This window comes from Antennarius striatus, chromosome 21 (assembly GCF_040054535.1).
Source record: "Antennarius striatus isolate MH-2024 chromosome 21, ASM4005453v1, whole genome shotgun sequence".
In the NCBI taxonomy this organism is placed as follows: Eukaryota; Metazoa; Chordata; class Actinopteri; order Lophiiformes; family Antennariidae; genus Antennarius; species Antennarius striatus.
Window position 1 is genome coordinate 11,450,284 of NC_090796.1, and position 21,301 is coordinate 11,471,584.

General features: G+C 39.2%; 1 protein-coding gene across 1 annotated transcript; it reads right to left on the reverse strand.

The window, feature by feature from the left end:
- Positions 1 to 227: 227 nt before the first annotated feature.
- On the reverse strand, positions 228 to 20,100 carry gfra1b (gdnf family receptor alpha 1b). The gene is made up of 11 exons (XM_068305406.1): positions 19,746 to 20,100; positions 19,571 to 19,658; positions 19,043 to 19,351; positions 18,194 to 18,277; positions 8,497 to 8,675; positions 8,038 to 8,210; positions 7,757 to 7,866; positions 6,645 to 6,779; positions 5,686 to 5,885; positions 3,621 to 3,668; positions 228 to 3,405 (listed from the first exon to the last, which is right to left on the reverse strand). Exons 2-11 carry the CDS (start codon positions 19,608 to 19,610, stop codon positions 3,265 to 3,267), a joined length of 1,419 nt encoding a protein of 472 aa, XP_068161507.1. The 5' UTR covers positions 19,611 to 19,658; positions 19,746 to 20,100; the 3' UTR covers positions 228 to 3,264.
- Between the last annotated feature and the right edge of the window lie 1,201 nt (positions 20,101 to 21,301).

Genomic DNA, 21,301 nt, shown 5'->3' on the forward strand with positions numbered 1-21,301 from the left:
CCATCCTGTCCACTGAGCCGTCTGTCCTCTACGAGCCGCGTCCTTGTCCGCCTGCATCACTCCGCACCGGGACAGATGTGATCTGACTAACAATGGCAGCCTGTCTGCTTGGTGCTTTCTTGTAATCCATTTGTACATGAGTCCTTCCCAACTAATAAAATAGTTGAATTGACAGATGGAAAAATTAAGGATATGAGTCAGGACCAGTGTGACTCACTGTTCACCTTTTTTATTTCAGCTGTTTGTCAGATACCGAAAAAAACATTTTTGCCAAATTCTCATAAACGCAGCCTTTCAAATGCTGCTAATACTTGTAGATCAATACAGTCAGATCAAATGAGATAAACTTACAAAAAAGTGATAACACGATCTTTCAGGAAGTGCATCATTGTAGGCTTAAGTTTAAAGGAATCAGACAAAGCGGTTGTTTTAACAGACACTTTGCACTTTCAAGTGCCAGGGATGGTGAAAAACAAGCTTTCAGTGTTCATTATGTTGTTCATTCTTTTAATATCTTGGCAATTAGGGTGTCATTAAATATATAATAACAACGTAAGTGTTCCATCTTTTCCTCCATTTGCATCGGTAGTAATTGCTAACAATTAACGTCTGCCAGCTTTTGTCTTTTGGCATTTGCTCTGCTTGGGGGGTATGTACACATTCTTTATCAACCACTATCCATTTTTTCTCTAATGTAGCCGCAAAAGGACACAAGTGCCGGTCCCAAGCCTGGATAAATACAGAGGGTTGCGTCAGGAATGTTCATCCAACGAAAAACTTTTGCCAAATCAAACATGCGAATCAATCCTATGACTTCCATACCGGATCGGTCGAGGCCCGGGTTAACAACGACCGCCATCGGCGCTGTTGACCTACAGGGCGCCGGTGGAAATTGGACTACTGTTGGTCGAAGGAGAGGAGGAAAGTGTGCCCCTAAGAAGAGAGAGAAGAGGAAGGCCAAGAGTATAGGACTGAGAGTAGGGACGTTGAATGTTGGAACAATGACGGAAAAGGTAGAGAGTTGGTTGACATGATGCAGAGGAGGAAGGTAGACATATTGTGTGTCCAGGAGACCAGGTGGAAAGGTAGCACGGCTAGGAGTTTAGGAGCAGGGAAAGAGTAGTGGAAGCTAGACTACGGGCAGAAGTGAGCATCTGTGAGCAGCTGTATGGTTTCATGGCAAAAAAAAAAAAAGTACTGCAGATGCAGTATTTGCTTTGAGGATGTTGATAGAGAAGTACAGAGAAGGCCAGAGGGAGCTGCATTGTGTTTTTGTAGATCTGGAGAGAGCTTATGACAGGGTGCCCAGAGAGGAACTGTGGTATTGTATGAGGAAGTCTGGAGTGGCAGAACGGTGCAGGACATGTATGAGGACTGTAAGACAGTGGTGAGGTGTGCTGTAGGTGTGACAGAGGAGTTCAAGGTGGAGGTGGGACTGCATCAGGGATCAGATCTGAGGCCCTTCTTGTTTGCTATGGTGATGGACAGGCTGACAGACGAGGTTAGACAGGAATCTCCATGGACTATGATGTTTGCAGATGACATTGTGATCTGCAGTGAGAGCAGGGGACAGGTGGAGGAGAAGCTAGAGAGGTGGAGGTTTGTCCTGGAAAGGAGAGGAATGAAGGTTAGCCGCAGTAAGACAGAGTACATGTGTGTGAATGGGAGGGACCCAAGTGGAAGAGTGAGGTTACAGGGAGAAGAGATCAAGAAGGTGGAGGATTTAAAGTACTTAGGGTCAACAGTCCAGAGCAATGGAGAGTGTGGAAAAGAGGTGAAGAAGCATGTACAGGCAGGATGGTACGGATGGAGAAAAGTGTCAGGTGTGATGTGTGATAGAAGAGTTTCAGCTAAAATGAAAGGAACAAAGCTGTACAAAACTGTGGTGAGACCAGCGATGTTGTTTGGTCTAGAGACAGTGTCACTGAGGAAAAGACAGGAGGCAGAGCTGGAGGTAGCAGAGATGAAGATGCTGAGGTTCTCTTTAGGAGTGACCAGGAAGGATCAGGAATCAGTACATCAGAGGGACAGCACATGTTAGAGGTTTTGGAGACAAAGTTAGAGAGGCCAGACTGAGATGGTTTGGACATGTCCACAGAGTGAATATATTGGTAGAAGGATGCTTAGTTCTGAACTGTCAGGCAGGAGTCCTAGAGGAAGACCAAATAGGAGGTTTATGGATGTAGTGAAAGAGGACATGAAGGTAGTTGGTGTGAGAAGAGGATGCAGAAGACAGGGTTAGATGGAGGCAACTGATTCTCTGTGGCGACCCCTGAAGGGAAAAGCCGAAAGGAAAAGAAGATCCATTTTTTCTCCCTCAAGAAAAAGAAAAACAACAGAAGAATAACATGACTTGCTTTCAGCCATTAAAGACATCTTGGACATACTTCAGAATATTTTGCTGTTACAGACAACCTGATGACACCCTAAATACTGTTGAAGATAACATTGTGCACATCGCATTCAAAATATAGTTACACAATGAAGTTGCGTCCTAGAAAATCGCAACCCCATCACGTATAAATCATAGCTATACCGGATGAAGCTGAGAGGCCTCGGACATCAGTTACGAACATAGACTATGGGAAACATTACAGACAATATTTTACAAGCTAACAGCTGCATATTGTAACACAGTGTACACGTCATGTGTTGTATGTACAAAACGTTCTCAGAGGGGATGTGATAAAACCACAAACCACCATAACAAACAAACAAATCCACACATGAAGAAATTCTTACTTTCTTTTCGTACGATGTAACTTTGTCTTCTGTGGATGTTTTGCAAATCGTATTTCACACAGTGTCCACAAACTGTTTTAACTGTCCATTGATCACCTTTTTTTACTTATTTGGTTGAACAAAAATGGGTTTAACATCAGAACAAATCAAAGCACAGTTACACAGGGAAATATCTTGATCTTCAAGATGCCATTCAGCACACTGGCAGTCCATTCAGTCAAATGTGTGCCGACTGCAAACGTTTCAATGACATGGATGAATTCACAGTTTGGTCAGATTCCAAGGCATTGGTGTTTCCAAGACTCAATCTTGATTCTTGAAAACACCAAGTGGCGAGGTGAGCGAACAAACTGCATTCTCAGCAGCAGCTCCAGATACGTCTATTTTCAGTCAGTTTACTGCTGTCTGATTTCGGTGCTCTCCAACCAAAAAAACACAAGGACTTTGGCAAATGTCTAAATGAAAATGATGTGAATCCCTTCTTGAGATGCATGTTGATCCATAAACAAAAGCTGCGAAAGCTCAGTCTTCAAGAGGCGATGCTAGTGGAGCAAAAGCAAAGAGCAGGACGAGGAACAAACCAGAGGGGTGGAAGTTGGTGAGTTCAGCAGATGAGCTTCTAGCGACGGCATTAGAGTCACTGGATTCATCCAGTTGGTGGTCCTGAGGAAAAGATCGTGGAGTTAGGAGAGATATTTGTCATTTTTCAAGAAATTTATAACATACATTACAAAGCTGTGTTTGTTGCACATTTTTCTTGTTCAGTAGCCACATATAATATAACAATAACAAAAAGCTCTTTATATTACATCTTCACCTGCTTCACCATGGCTGGGGCTCTAATGAGGGCAGTTGAATGTAACTTGAAGATTTCTTACCACACACAGGGTAGCATCCACCGTTTGATTTGACACCAGCTTTTGGGCCTGTGAGGAATAAAATGAGAGAAAAAGCAGAGAAGCATAAACTTTCCTTCCTTTTTCAATGTGTTTGCCTCCTTTTCAAGATCAGACTGACAGATGGTGCTTCAAAAAAAAAAAAAAATACAGCAGACTGCTTCTCTGACATCTTTTATTTAACCAGCCTGAGTGCAGTCAAACGAACACATTGTCAGCCCGGAGGTCGGATCATTAAAGGGAGGGGGATAGTCTTACAGTAAAACAAGGCTGAGGAAATATTACTGCATCAACTCGCGCTGTTGCGGTTGTACAGCAAAATACAAATCACAATAGGATGTATTCTATTTTGAATGTCTATAAACTCCTGGATTATAGATCTATGTGTATAATCCCCCTCCTGAAGAGAGTGTGTTTGTTTCTCTCAAGGTTACATGACATTTCAATACCATAAGTTTTTATTTGTCACCTTGCCCAGAAAATACTCAAATGTATTCTGTGCACATGTACAGACACACACAGGTGAAAAACACCAACAAAAAAACCCCCACAGTCACAGACAGACACGGAACATAGAAAATGATAAAGTGATGCTATAGTCGTTGGGGAACATAATAAACACTCCATGTGTTGGTTCTTAAGTGGAAGGAATTCTATAATCCTGTATTCTGGAGAAGAATGATTAATTGCTCTATAGGAGGTCTTTCCTCTTGCAGGATACCCTCACCGGTGATAAATCATATTATCTCTATTAAAAGCCAATATGATAAATTGTGTCGCTTTAAGTATATGATATCATCTCACTTAAAAATATAACCCCAGAAAATGTATCTGAGGATAAAAGTAGAGTTCTGACATGTGTTGGGGGAGAGGCCAAGAAGTTTTACCTATAGAATAAAGTCAAACAGAACAATTATGATTTAAAAGTCCAGAAGAGCACATTGAATGTTCCTGCAGTGCTTCGGTTAGAGCTTTCTCATCCATGTTGTTTGTATTATTATTATTATTATTATTATTATTATTATTATTATTAATAGTAGTAGTAGTAGTAGTATTGTATTACCATTAGTATTAGTACAGTATTAGACAGATTTTGTCGTAACAGGCCGTAGTTAAAAGCTAAGCTATAAGCTACAGTGAACATAAATAAAAATCTGAGAAGCATCTTTAAAGTGATACCTTGTCACTTCTCACACACACACACACACACACACACACAAACACGCACACATGCACACACGCAGATATCCCTGTGGGTCTTTTCTGAAGTTACTGTGGCAACCAATTAGCTTTGACATGACAGCTTTGGAAACTCTGACTCCACACTGACGTCTCATCTTTCTGCCCAGAAGGGGGTGATTCTGAGCATGCTATCATAAAACCATCCCAGACCCATCAAGGTGACAGAGCCAGACGTCTGACACTCACACAAAAGCTATGAGGAGATCTTTCACCTGACGTTCAGGCATCAATTAAAAAAGTTGACAAACAACAAAATCCTCGAAATGTAACAAAATAGTTATCAGGATTTCACAAATTTTCCACGAACAGCTTTGTACATTTTATAGTAGACAATAGGCAACTTCACTGTCCGTAAACACATCTGCAGTTCGATAAAGGGGTATTATCAAAACTGGAACTTGTCGTTTGCCATGCATTTGTGCCCTTTTGCTGTATTCCAGTAAAGTTTCTCCATGAAAGAGCTCAGTGGAAGTACAGCCTGCCTGACAGGAACCCGCTTCAGTCAGCAACCAATCAGATTTAATAACAATTCATTCAAGTTTATATTGTTCCAAGCATGTTTAAGCATATGAGCTATGCAGAGACAAAGATTAATTTGTGCCAGCAAGATGTTAGTTGTTTTGCCTATACAGTACTTTCTTTGCAGCCATAATTGTGCAACACTAAAAATACTTTTCCTAACCTTAATATTCCAGGTGAGTACAACAAAGCAAAATAATACAATAACATAATATGTAAATAAAATATAAAAAATATAAATGGTGACTTATTTTCCATCCAACACATACAATGATTGAATCATCACCTGTAGGGTACCGCAAATAGGGTATAACGAGTTGCCATTTAGATCCAGTTTGGTCACATCTGTCAGCGAATCCAGTGCATTACTAGTTCGGTCTTTACCCCTCCGAGTGATGCTGGGATCCGGTACAGTAGGCTGAATCGGGGGTTGCGGTTGCCAAACTCCAACATCAGTGCCATTCCCAAAAGCCTGAATGGCATTTCCTGTAAAGAATGAGTCGATTGTATTAGTGGAAATTCTTAAACATATGCAAAATCATTGTCTTGCTGGACAGATTTACACATTATGTCGCAGAATGCCCTCTGAGCTGGATTTTTAAAATCTGGTTTGAATGTCCAAATCGTTTGTAGAAATCTGTCCTTGACTTGGAAATAAGTACAAGCGGCATGCCCCAAAATATTTTGTTCATATTCAGCCAAAAGCTGCGTATAATTGATACTTTATATAATTGGGTAGGAGAAGAAATGGTTTGACCTTTCTTAAGAGGCTTTTTAAAAGCAGTGTCACCATCTAATAGCTATGATTCACAAAGCAATCAGAAAATAAAGTGCTCAAAATAAGAAAACTTGAAAAATAATTTAAGTAATGAAATTTTCTCATCATGTAACATTTAATCGAAAAACACTTTTCCATAAGCGGAAGAGACTGGATGGGGGTAGGGGAAACAGTCCTGTTTGTCGTTCTGATCATAATCGCAACAAAAATAAATTAGGCATGCATTGTTTTCAAAACAATTTAAGTTTTTGATTTGATTTGAAGTTTGAATGTAGAAATAAAGCTGTATGGCTCAGCTGAGCGAAAAAACGACAAAAGAAATGCTCATGAAATTGTTTCTTACGCAGCATTCACAGTTTGTAAAAAAACATCTGAGGTACACATGATCATTTAGCTTTTACAACCTTAACTCTCAAATCCAGGTGACGAGACATCAGTTTGACTGAGTTGATCAATCTTGAACTCACGTAAGCATCGGTTGTTGGTGAAAAATTCTGTAAATCTTTCACAGTCTGGCTTGCTGTTCCCACTGCTGGTGCAGTCACACCATGGCGACAGACTGATGTCAAGTGATCGCACATAGTTGGGTGTCATCACCGTACCTGTAGCGCAAAATGAGCATAAGACTACTGTTGATCGCTGTATCCATTTTCAAGCCATCATTGTTGGACTCTTAGCTGCTGATGTTTGCCAATGTTGCTGAGTTTTTCCCAATATCTTATTTACAACTTCTGGATAAATAACTATAATGTATAAATTGTGATGTAATGAACACCCAACACTTTTCAATTCACTGACTGTGGTTCCTACTGATAAATTAGCATACATGACTTAAAATAGGAGGTCCGTTTAACAAGCTTAAGTTACACTTTCAGATAAGTGACACTGAAACTTTCTTTTACAATCTACATGCTACCGGCTCTGTGGTTGCTAAACAACCACAGAGCTGTTTAGCAGCTCTGTGGTTGAGTTGTCCAACCTCAAATGCAAGACCTATAAAGGTCAAGGCTGCAGGGAAGCTAATAATCTGAGCAACAGATAATAAAACACTCATTTTCACTGGGTTTCTGTTATCAAAAAGTCATGATAAAGCTTTATTTATTAAAATTATGATGACAAGCTTCACACATAAAAGAAAATCAGGATCGGAAAACAAAAAAAGTCTGATGAGAAAAGACAAATTAGTGCTGGGTGGTGTATACGAAAATGTCACGCTGTGACATTATCTCAGCAGCATTGGAGCTGTAACTATTAGTTCTTTCATATAACATTAACACAATAGGCTTTTTTGGTAAATAATCAGTAAAAGTGGGTGAATACAAATATTCCAACAGCTACAAGAGAAAAGTAAGGCATGCAATGCAGTGTGTAGAACACAAGCCATGTCACAAGGTAATGAAAAAAAATCTAAGAATATATCTAATCTTGTTATGCAATATCATTATGATACTGGCACAATGCCCAGGATCATTTCAAATAATGTCTACCATCTGAGGAATTCTCATAGAAATGTATCAATCCCTTGCGAGCTTCTTTTCTAATTGACTTTCTAATTCACTTAAATGATTCTTCAACTTACCAATAAGACCTGAGTAGGACAGCAGACAGTCAGCATAGTTCTCCCTTAGACACCCGGATATGGAGCGAGTTTCAGGCTGACAGTTGCTAAGAAAGTCTGCCAACCTTGACCTACCAACGACAGATAGACATTGTAATCTGGCAGTTGCCTCTCAATTACCATGATTGTCTCTTTTCTATGATTATCTGCAGACAGTCGTAAAACTATGTTATTTGCAGTGATATAAATATAATCCTACTGCATCGGTAACAAACTTGAGAATATCTCCGTCTAGTCTTCACCTGCAGATGTAGTTAGTTTTGCATGCATTCTGCAGAGACAGACAGTTGGGTGTGTCTTTATCTTCATACGAGCAGATGGGTACGATTGTTTGTCTTCGGCGTTCTGCACATGCTGTTTGATCCCCCGCTGGACATGAGCAAAAAAGCATCCCATAGCTGTATTTTGTTGGAACCTTCATTTTTTTAAGGGAAACAGAAAAAGAACAGGTTGAAGCGGGTGGCGTTAAAAGCACGGAGGCAACAAACATCTACTTTTTGTTTGAAGCTCTCAATTGTATCTACAAAAACATTCTCTCCCTAGCACTTTAAAAATATCCCGCAACTATCCAGCTTCCACTTAGATTTAAAATTGAGAAAGACGGTACAATTTGACTCAAAATAGACCCTTTTCTTTCAACATTTGACACCCGGTCGGCAGAAAAGCTACAGACAGCACTCAGAATTACCATACTTAATTACCTTGTCAAAGAACTGACGTAGGGCCTTGTGGCATTTGCGCTTGTTGCACACCTCAGAGGCAGACACCCTGCTTGTGCAGGGGTTGATGTAAGCTGAGCGGTATTTCTTACATGTGTCATTCAGATTACATGCCTTGGCAGCATTCAGACAGTTGTTCTCCTTCGTGGATGCAGGTTCGACTAAAAGACAAGAGAAATTGCATATTTCCTCATGTGGACACTGCCATAAACCATTTGTGTCAATAGCAGGTTGTTTTGTCGATTAGGCTTCATCTTCAGTTCAAACCAGAGGTCATAACATTAATGTGAATTAGTAGTATCTACTTTTGAGAAATTTTATCATTATCTACAATTTTAAGGAAATTGTTACAAATCTTTTTGGTGCATTGGGGGAAAAAATAAAAGCCATCGTTTCACTATTTAATAATAAGACAGAAAGAGTATTAAGACTATATTCAAAACCAAACCCTAATTCTGATGTTCTATATCAAAACCCATTATCTCACAGTATTACATGACAGTCTTGTCAATTTACTAAACATGCACCAGAATGTCCCAGTTAGACCTCAACAACCTTTAACCCTTCCAAATGCATTACCCACATTTGTATAACCCCTTGGGTGTTGGTGTCATGTGTCACACCTGATAAGCATCCTTTGTTTTACAAAAAACAGTAATGTAAACCTTTGAAAATACACTTCTCTAGACAGAGTATCTTCTTTCTTGGGGACATTTGGATTCCGTTCCCAAAAGGCTTTTACCTTCATCATCAAACATCTAATTTTTCCCATTTGTTGCTGTAAAAGTCCTCTATGTTTTTCTTCTAAACAGTAACAAACTGTATCCCGAGCCTCGGCACGGCAAAATAAATCCTATAATTCTGCCTTTTGAGGTGGAACTGAAGCTCGCTGCCATACTCTCATGCACCACAGAATGTGCTATGATTAAATCTGAATACATTCTTGAACCTTAGGTTAATCATGTATTACAGAAGCCATTACTTACATCTGACAAGTGCCTAGAGATGTGGGCTGTGGTCCTTCAGTGGCTATTCACAGCTCTTGCTCTATACGTGTGACAGTCCTTCTATGAATCACTTCTATGAATCAATGTATACCTTTGCCCCCCCCCCCATATTTTCAAATGTTCTTTTTAGTTTTTATATGACAACAAGTCTTGTATGTATTTTTGCGTATTAGTTACAGATGGCCCAGTGAGTAAGAAGGTTGACACTTTTGGTTGCAGCGTGACTCCACAGAGCCCATGGCAACAGAAAACCTTTTCTAATATGAACGTTTTTATATTAAGTAAACTCATTTTGATCATGTTTTCTTAGTTTCAGGAGGGATTTATTTACAAGCCATGTTCCACTTCCACTGAAGTCACCTTCATGGAGGAATCAAAACATTACGGATGAAGCTTAATTAAAATCTCCCATAAATGTGCAATTATGCAAAATACTAAAATTATGCAATGTGCAAAGTATCTGTTATATAAATGGATATTTTAAGATTATGAAAAGTCATCTGTGTATTTTTTCCCTGTTGTGTTTAATTGTGTGAGCTGAGCCATGGTTGTAATTAGACAAACAAAAACTTTTACTTCTATTTTTTTTATTCTGTTGTCATATTTCCATTATAAGCACAGAAATTCTGAACAACATACTAGAGCTGTCCTAAAGTCTTCAGGTTACATACACAAATATAAAATATGAGTCAATCTTGAAGGGAAATCCTGTATTTACTTTACAAATATCTCAATGAATTTGCCACAGTCTTGTTATAAGATGTACAGGGCTTAAAATCACAACTCTTATTTTGCCTTCTTTGCTTGCAACCCTGGAGCAAGACCTCCATGTTGCCATTTAAGAAGACTGAAAAACAAGACAGGGGAGCACACACTGGAACCTGACTCTTTGACCTCTGACAGGATGACACAAATACCTTCTGTCAGCCCACTAGGGTTCAATATCATCTAAAATGAGATGATACTTATGATATCCTGAGAGGCAGCATCAACATATGTATTCTGAAAATGCATTCGAATAAAAAGACACCCTGAGTTTGTAATATCCAATGTTTTTATACAATTGTTGAAAACATTCTTTCAGGTCAGTGAGCTTATATTTCCAAAAGAAAATGTATGAAATCATGTGACACATGGCATTTGTCTGTGATGAAGAACTGATCCATGAGCTGGAGTCAGGACCTGATGTTTCTTCATCAGAGGCTTCAATACATTAGCAGCATGCTGGTGATAATTTTGATTAGTGATTTTTGATTATCAATGTGGATATTTATAGTTGTTGTTGTTGTTTTTATGGAGATCTAAAGAGATTCATTCCCTTGTTGGATGAGAAAAAATGTTGTTTAAGTGATTGGTTCATTGATTTAGTTTTGTAGAAGACTGAAAGTACTGAGAGTAAGTCATATTAGCATTTTGTTAAATATTTAAGGTCATGTTCCACACTGGACACTTAGACTAAAAGAATACCAACAGAATTTGTTGGACTTCAGTCACCACAAAGGAACAAAGAGGTTACAAGACCGTTGGTCCGAAAACTGCAAAACTAAAAGTCACAAAATGGTTTTATTGCAGAGTCTCAAGATAATAGTCCAAAACTGTATTTCAAAATATATCGCTGCTTTACTTAATCCTTCAAACCCCTGGCCATCTATTTAGTGCTCTCTGTTTCATTCCCCCTAATGGAAAGAAGGCAGCAGTGGTCAGAGCCCACTCCTTCGTGGCATCCTGCCCACCGTCTGGCCTCCTGCCAGTGCTGCTAAATCCACGTCTCGGTGTCTCAGTATTTATGGCCGGACCCCAAATTCCATTTATTAAGTGCACCAATGTAATTAGCAAAATTTCGCTAAATTCCTATCACACCAGCTATTACCTTCCTTCATTTAATCCTCCAGTCTCCTTCATCCTGTATTTGTTCCAACAGAAATGCATTAAACCTAGTTTGTGGAGCTCCTGCCACATTCAGTATGATTCTGATATGAGATCACAAGGATACTAATGCCGGATTACGAGACTCTTAAACAGTAATCCTTAGATCCATGTTGCTAAATTGTTTGCCAAGGATGAAAGGCCACATACAAAAGGTAATAATAATGGTAATTCCAACTCCTAATGATGTTGGCCTGAGGCTACTGAGGAAATTTAACCACTAGGTAAGGAGGTTTTGTGTGGTTTTACTGTGTCTGGAGAAGAACAGAGAAAGTTTAAGTTGCATCAAGCAATTTCTAGACTCAGTGTGTGGTTTGGGATGAGACAGAGACATGGTGCTACAACATAATGGACTCCATGTACATAATGTAGGTATCAGATACTCATTCTAAGGTGAAACACATGATAACTTATTTTCAGGTTATTACACAGTAATTTGAATATTCTTGTTAAAATTATATTCCAATGCTGCCAAAAAATCCCCCCTAAACCCTATACCGTCAAACCACAAACCTGCATTGATGCATCTTTATCAATCTGAGTTATGCAAATAAAGTCTGAAGAGCTGAGTTATTTGCTTCCATTAAAAGCAAAGAAGATGTGAATGTCATTCTATTAGAATGTGCAAGGTGATTTGCACAAAAATGAAGGTGTCTGTGCAGGAGCGATGCACAAGGTATGAAAGACGTCAAATTTGTGCACGCGTGTTCAAGTGCTTACAGGGTGGAATCGGATCACATCAAATAATTCCATGCGTGGCTTGAAACATCACCCTATGTCAGCCTACAGTGCTTTATCTTCCTATCTCAAAACCATGATTAGCCATCACCTTCGTCAGTCATCGTCATACATCCACTTGGCTCTCTTGCACACAGCTTGTCATGGCAGAGCCATAAGATACACTCATCTCGATGAGGAATGTCTTCAATCCAAACAGCTTTATCTCTCACTGAGATTCATGTGTGTCAGAGCGTCAGTGAACGAGAGAGTGGTGTATTCAGAATGAGAATGACTGTTCCTAAATGTGAGAACAGTGATGTGTCCGTTGAACTTAAATGATATCAAAGTTACAACACATCAGAAAAATAAATGGTACATAATTCACACCTTAACCTTTAAGGTATCTTCTGTTAACAAATGAATGACTTATATTCTTATACTGCCAACAATCTCAATACAGGCTGAAATTGATAAAACTCAAAACTCAAAAATTAAACATGCTTGTTAATATATATGATAAAGTTCCACCGTTTCACTTCACAGCAGCACATAAAGTTTTAATATTTGATTATGAAGAGTTTAAATGAATTGTAAACTCTAATTCACAGCCTGTGTCCATTATTGGGTTTTACACTCCCTCTGGTTAACTCAGTTGGAATAAATTGAGTTATTCTGTAGTTCCATAGGGGCAGAGTGAAAACAGAGTAGAAGTGTGTGAAAAGAAATGGCTGCAGATGATTTGCTGATAGAAGCTTTATGTAAATCAGATTAGCAGATTAAATGTATTTTAATACTCATGGCCACCCTCTGTTTTCTCTCAGAAGAACTGTTCACATATGTAACGAGCCAGCAGCAAAGGACAAAGACCACAGAACTGTTGCCTCAGGCAAATATAGAATTATCCTTGAATTATCATTGTGCTGAACTTCCTCTATTGTTCACCAACTGGACTGTCTGGGAGAATACTGATGAACTACAAGGCCAGTTTGGTAAGAGAGCAGACAGATGAACCAATGGCGGAGCTTCAATATTGATATTTCCCCTATGAGAGTGGTTATTTTCATGTAAATCGAGGAACTGCCTGGATAGCCTTTTAAAAACTTCAAATGTTTGTTACCCTCAAACTGAAACCATTAAGCAGTTAAAATGTGCAGTCTGTAATGGTTATAGCATAATGGGAACATGAGTGGCGGAAATTTATTGATAGAAATTGAGTGCAGGAGGTGTGTCTGCTATGGCTATATTCATTAAAGCCCTAACACTGATTTATATTGATGTATTCCTGACACTCGTTTAGCTCCAGATGCAAATGCTCATTTCATCTATGCTCTTCATTTTCAAAAGGAACACACTAAAAGATGATTAAAAGGGTAAATTGAATTAATTTTCATTTCTTTGAGGTTTGTTTAATTGTAATCTGTCATTAGTGTGGCAAGTCTTGTTGAGGAATGTGGAATCAGTTCATTTGGAGTTGGGATGTGACTGCCCTGCAGGAATCCATAATTTTCTTAAGTTGTGGTCTCGGAGAGCAGAGATGCAAAACCAATGAACTGCAAGTCCATCTGGAATGACCTGAACTTATATTTAGCTTAGTGTAATTAAGTAAAGACCTTGAGTTTTCTTGGATGAGTGCCTCATTTACCAATACAAATTGTGTACTTAACTTTGCACTTGGGCATAATGCATATTGGTGAAGCTTTCCCTTTGATGAAACTTGCATAATTTGTTTGTGTTATATCTGCAAAAGTCTCCCATTCATTGATTTATAAATGCCACATCGACTTTTCCTATCTTAGCCGTTATTGGCTTGGAGGTCACGCATCTCAGATTGCATTAATAACGGCATAAATAGATCAGAAGTGAAGCTTTCTGGAAGTTGACGAAATAGAGCATTAATGGAAGCTAAGTATGGCATGTTTGTTTTTCAGTCATGTTTGCAGAATGGTTAAATGAAGGCTTTGTTTCCTGTACATTTATTATCTTGTAGCCCATGACAATGCCAGCACTGACCACCACAAATTGATTTTCTATTAAGATGGACAAAGCTCTATACCATTGTGGAGGTGAGTTCAATGACTGGCTCAGAATCTCTCTCTTTCACTCTCTCTCTCTTGCTCATGCAAACATATTGACAATGGATCTGTCTGTGAATAGCTCTTCCTCTGTACGTGCTCTAATTCAAAATATTATCATGTGAAGGAGGAAGGATTGTTGCCGGCTTTTTCGAACAGAAGTCTGGCTGGGTTCCAGATGAAAATTTTTTTTGAATGCCTATGAATCATTGAAACGTCATACAGACACTAGTCATGGAGGAGGTCTGTACCAGAGGTATTGGGAAGACAGAAAGAAACTCGAAGACCAGCCAGAGACGTAGTGGCAAAGAATGTCAGAATCAGACTGAATTCAATGCATACATCAAAGACTAAAAATGGTCACTTTTTCCCAAAAGCAGAAACAATAAGTGGAATTATTATATGTTTCCTTGTTTAACTGCTTGAGACAAAATCTAGTTGAATCAATTCTATTTCTGCACACCTTAATCAGGACCTCAATGATTCCAAAGAAAATGGAAGAGATGTAGAGAAGGAGATGTTATGCCCAAGACGCTCTGAGGCAGGCGTTACGGGCCAGATTCCAGCAAGATGTAAATGCCAAAGCATAAAATAATGAATTTTTGCCCTTTTCTCCTGAAACAAAACATTTGTATAATTAGCATTTGTGCTTCTGAATAGACCATGCCTTTTTTTCCTCAGACTGATACAGAGGTCGCCGTTGTTTTTTTTCCCTAAAAAAAGACGACGTCCTTTTAATTGTGAGCTGTGCAACCTTCAAAAATAGTACAGAAACATGGACAAGAGGCCCTGAGTGACTCAGCCACAACGATGCAATAAAATCAAACACAACGTACAAATGTGACCTCATATTTTTTATTTTTTTATTTTAATGTGAAACATGGGGATTTCATGAGCATGCTGGCGAGCGAGTTTTATGATTGGGCAACCTTCACCCTGCCTGGGGATCCTTGAAAGCATCATGATATTTATCCGTCTCTCCCTGTGAACTGTGAAAGTGATATAACAAAAAACCAGGGTCCCCCTGAAAAGAACAAGAAATCTCACATCCTCCTTACGTTGGTGCAGTCTGATGTTTATTTTAGTGTTTTATTCTTTCCTTTATCCTTAGGTGAAAACAGTATCTTTTTTTCTCTCCAGAAAACCTTATAAAATAAGATTTTTAAACAATGTAGCTGGGCTCCTCTATTTTTTATAGTTCAGCTATCTGACACAATTTTGACAATAAAAAGCTATATATATTGTTCAGACACCCCTGCAGCATAACGTATAGCAATGTGTAAACACCTAAAGGGGACTCTAAGAAACAAACATAAATCACTTAATGGGTTAGGTATCAGGAATCCATTTGCCATAAGTGACCTCATTCCTGCCTGAAACTAAGCCAGGCCTCAGGCAACCCTAATGTAAAATACAGCATGTGAGCCAGAATACAATAATCCATACTATATCCCAGGGGTGAACTACTAAGGCAGGATGCTCCCTACTCTGATAGCCGAAGATAAATGTTTGTCATTACCTCTGCCAAGGAGAATATGCTTTTTGCAGATGTGGGTTTGTTTGTCTGTCTTTTTACAGAAAACTTAGAAATGGATTTTAATGAAACTTACTGGAAGGTTGAGGTATAGCTCAAGGAACAATCCATTAGATTTTAGTGGTGATCTCGATTGTCATTTGAATTTCAGAGGGATGAGGCTGATTATATAGCAAGATCTAGTAAGATCCAGATCGGGTGATCCAGAATGTTTGAAACAGATAATTTGTTACCGTAAGATTACGAATAAAAAAACTGCAGACTTGAAACTACGATTAAACTGTAGATGTAACTGTGCTGATGCAGTTTGGTGTGCATTCTGGTGCATTTTCCATTTATAAAGCTAGATCCCAAAAAGCCACCATTAATGAAATATGATTTTACTGTATATGAATATTGAATATGAAATTGTGTTTGAAAGGTATGAAATCTAAAGACTGCTGTCTACATTCATCAAACGAACATGATTAATCACTAAATCTAACAATTTTCAGTTGAGGTAAAACAAAAGTCACTATTGTATCTATGTGGTGTTTAGTGCCAGCAAATGTTAGCCTGAAATGGCAAATTTGTATCACTTCAGTGTTAGCAGGCATTTTAGTAAGGCTGGACAGCTTTACTAAAGTACTGACATAGGGACTCAATATCCTGCGCTAGTTATTTATGTCTAGTCATCCCCTAATATATGAAAACCTGTGCAAAAACATGTGCGCATGAAAATCTATGTAATTCAATTAAAACAGTAATCTGACTAAACAAGAAAGGACAGGTTAATGGAAGTCAGAGGCTAAGTGCAGCAGCTTGTTTCATACTGATCATGTTTTATAAGATAAAACTTCCTGATTTTTATTTCACACAAGCCTTTATTAAATTTTTGTATTGATAAAAAATGTATTTCCAACCATTCACTGTAATGCCCAAGGGGAAAAGTAAATATGATTAAATGCTGACTCACGTGTATTATTTTACAGTCATTGTCTCAGGCCTGGTTGATATGCAGGTAGGAATGAGGTCAATTATAGTAAATGGACTGCTTATATCTAATGCATTACATTATTTGGCTGTTTACACACTACTATGCATCCCACTGACTCAGTGCCATCCCTCACACACAAGCATGATTTCTGACTTCCAAGAATGCCTAATAATTGTAAGTTCAAGCTCTAATATCTTCCATGCTGTCAGTCACAGGCTTTGAGTGTAGGGCATATTTGCAGCAGAACACTTCTTGCACACATCCTCGTCAAAATTAAAACGTTTCACAGTTGGTGTAAATCTGCTGTCTCATCTAAGGTAAACAAAAGAAATCAGTTTGTGGTGTTAGAATAACTTCAGGCTAATTCATCTTCTTCGCCCTTAACAACTCCTGCATTGTTTTACTGGAACACCCATTAGCTGAAAGCCTCAGGAGTCCTCAACCAATTTTAGAATTTCATTTCTCTTCCCATTCTTCTTATTCTTTTGTCAGACCTATCTCAACATTAGAGAGCAATCCAAATTCCACTACATGTTTTCTTCACTCACCTTTTGAAAGGCCGTTAACCATTGGGTCATAGCAAGTGGAGCAGAGCCGATGTTATTCGGTGAATGGATTCAATCACAGCAAGAGCGAGGGGGACGGGCAGAGAGAGAATCAAATGACCATTTTTTCACTTAAATGGTAGATGGCCGGTGCAGCGTCTGCCCTCCTCCAGCCAGAAAGGCCAACTCTGAGTGACAGAGAACTTGTCTCGCACAGCTTGCATTCTATCAGTACTACTATCTGCAGACAATGGTTATTTAGACTGTTTGTTGTGTTTGTGTGTGTGTGTGTGTGCGTGTTTGTGTGTATCGCATTAGATCGACTAGCTGTGTGCTCCCAAGTCCACCTGCAACCCTTTTTTCGGCATACCAGGCCTCAAATGGCATTCAGATTCACCACAGTAATCATCAAGCAGCATTTCTCCTCTGATTTGCGCGATCTAATCCACAAAGCATTCAGGCCTGGAAGCTCAAGGAGTTCAACAAATGCTCTAACTTAAAAGGATGATTCATTTGAAACAAGCGCATAAATGCTACTTCCAGCGCTAGCACTGTGATAGTGGAAGGAAAAAACCAAGCAGACCTCTCATCATTGCTTAGAGCTGAAAGTGAAATACACTAAATGACTCTGCTTTGTGTATGGTAGGTCACAGCATCAGATAAAAGCTTTTGTGATGGATAATGGGCGTTGAAAGCCGCAGCCTGAAACCAGACAGCAGCAGAAAAGAGTGCTTGTCAAACTGTGACAGATTTGTTGTAGTGTTTTAGGGACTTAAACTGGATTTAAAGTCCAGCTGAGTAATGATGTAGCTATATACAGTTACTTAACGTTGCACAATATCCAAACTTAAACCTAGGGAACGCCACCTTCCCTAAATAAAGAAAATGCACCAGCTTACCAGCAATAATGGGGGCCAAGCGGAATATATCTGAGAGCCGACTGTTGACTGGTTCGTATGGAGAGTATTCCAGCAAGTCGTTACCTGTGTGACAAACAAACGATTATCAACATGTGCTGGAAATTATGCACATGCCTGTAAATGTGTGTAGTAGTGTGGGTTGATGTTCCGTAGCAAATCAATTATATTGATGGGGTAACTGGGAATTCATTGAAATACCTTAAATTCAGACATATGATTCTGTAAATATGAATATGTTATAAGTAATTACCAATAGAAAACATGGGGCGACCTTTAGTTACCTACTCAATACTACTTCCATCTCACATAGGTTTATACTACACCAAATGTTGTATTCACTGTTGGATTGTACAAAAAGTCAAAGAAAAACAGTAAGATTCTGAACTTAAATGCAAATTGAAAGTACTTTAAGCTCGCAACGAAGTAATTCTTACTCCTTTATATTTATGGGACCATTTCTTTGCAGATTCAAATTTCACATAATGCATTATTTAAGATTTAATCAGTATTGGATCAGCTTTTATCTGCAGTAAAATAGATTCACATTGACGAGCTATATCAGGGAAATTCAACCCTGCGCATATTAATGTATCTAGAGATGTACCAATGATATTTGGCATGCGTAATATGTCTATAGGTCAGGCAAATGTATCTGATGTTTTAGTAGAATTTTCAAACAGCAACATTACTTCTGATGGTGGTTTCTGCATAAAGTAAAACGTGGATCTTCTACTTCGGTTACCGCTCATCCATACGGACACTGAGCTTATTGATCAATCAAATATTAACTATTAATGGGTAGTTCATTTCGGGTCGATGCATTCGTACCCTGTAAACTCTGGAATATGCTCCAAAAGATCCGGAGACAGTTCTTCTCCTTCTTCATGCCTCTCCTACACCTGCAGTTGTAAAGGGGGCTCTGCTTCACGGCTTCTATCGCGCTGCGGCACTCGCCCTGCGCCTCGGTGCCGGTGACCGCGCTGAAGTTGCTCTCCCTCCCCGCCACGCACTGCCTCATGGTCCGGTACTTGGTGCTGCAGCTGTACTCCTTCAGACACTGTTCGCTGGCCTTTACGCAGTCCAGACGGACCGGGCGGGAGGGTGTGCTGCCGTCACCCCTCAAGGTGAGCACCGAGTCTGAGAGTTAGAATAAGTCAGAAAGATTCATGTTGACTGTGTGGACTAGTTTTAACGTTTCATTTAACAGCCTATAAGCCCCAAGCAACAGTTTACACAAACTTTTTTTTTCCTTTTCATGCTAAATGATCACAATCCTGCCTCCATAATCACACATTTAATGTGCGTTTAAAAAAAAAAAGAATCGCATTAAATTCAACAGATCGAAGCGTCACTCACCCAGAAAGGACAACATGATGATGCAAGTTGTTAAAATCATTTCTTTTTTTTTGGGAGATTATTTCCTAAGTGATTTTAGGGCAGATTTCTGGGAATAAAATAAAGTAAGTTGTCAGACGGTCGTGTTTTTCCACAGGCTGCACATTATGACTTCATATGGCGACGCATTCCGCACATCCAGCAGTAAGAATCCCAACTCCAGAGCCTGGTTCCCGCAGATACCACCGCGTCTGCGAACCAAGAGGACGAGCGAAGACGCGCCGACGACGAACAACCCGCACCTCAGTCCGCTCTCATCAACTCCTCTGCGCGCTGCGGGTGTGTCTGGTCCGACACCGGAGCTGCCGAGGAACAAACTTTACAGCCGGAATAAAACTTTACACCAATCGGTTCCAGTTAAAACGGGGAATGTACTTAACTTTAAGTGGCCTCACATCCCTGAACGCACAGAAATGTCCAACAGCTGGAGGAGAAAAAAAATAATAATTCCAGTCAGCAGGTGGGAAGACGAAATAACACCGTCTGATCCGGACTGCTCTCCACTCTGATGTAGAACCGAGGAGGACTGAAATGCGTGAGGGCGTGACGTCATGCGTCCATGCGCACAATAACCCCAATAAACCCATTAACATCCCCAATTCACATGAAACTGCCCAGAGAGTCATGACAAATTGATGGCCAGCGGAGAGCAGGTTACATCTGTGGGAATATTTGAGCTGGATAGAACTCCTTTATTAAAAATTCTAAATTTATAATAGCTCATTATGTTTTTATGTAACCTGAGGGGTATGAGAATCCAATAGATTTAAACATATCTACAAACTAACAGCCTCACTGCAATATTTTTAAGAGTCACAGTATCTAATTGAAGAGTTTTTGTCCTGGGCGCTCAGAAACTATCGCCTGCAGCACTTTAAAGTTTCAAAGTATTTCAATCTTTGAAATTTTGAAATCAAAAAAGAAAAAAAATTTTTTCTTTATCTGACATTGCAGTTACCTTATACGTTGTGATAATTGTTGGAAGAAACTCTCCATCAAACTCCGTTTTTAAAAAAATAAATGTTTGGAGACTCAATTATGGTACAGCATTTAGAGACCTTATGGTTTACTTCTGCACAATAAAAACTTTAAAAACAAGATAAAACATCTCTCTTTCCAGGTCCACAGATGGATTCGAACCAAAGACCTCTTCCGTGCTAACTGGCTCCATACATCACTGTATGTACTCTCCTCTCTTACACCAATGACTTTAGCAATAACTTTATCTCTTCCTAAAGTTCACAGGTGACACGGCTGAAGTGTATCGAAAGATGAGGAAATAAACCCTGTCAGCATGACAGATTATTTTGTTAGATGTTAGATGCAAGGAAGACTTCCTGTGTTAAAAGTAATTAAAACCAAGGAAGTGACGTTAAAATGACATTACTCCAATTCTCCAAAAGATTAAACTCGATGGAAGGGTGGCTGAGTTTGTGTCATCATGGTGATAACTTCAGCTTACTTTCCATGTGCTGGTGCTTTCTGTGTGCTTTTTCTGTGTTTTATGTACTCACCGTGGTGTATTTTGCTGTGTTTTGTGTACTCACTGTGCTATGTGCGATGGATAAATTAATTCCCCTGATGGAACCTCCTTAAGAGATAAAGTTATACTCTATTCTCTACTCTAGCTATGAGTGCAGCTTTACCAACATTTAGTTGGTAAAGGATAAGTTGGATAATTCATGAACAGAA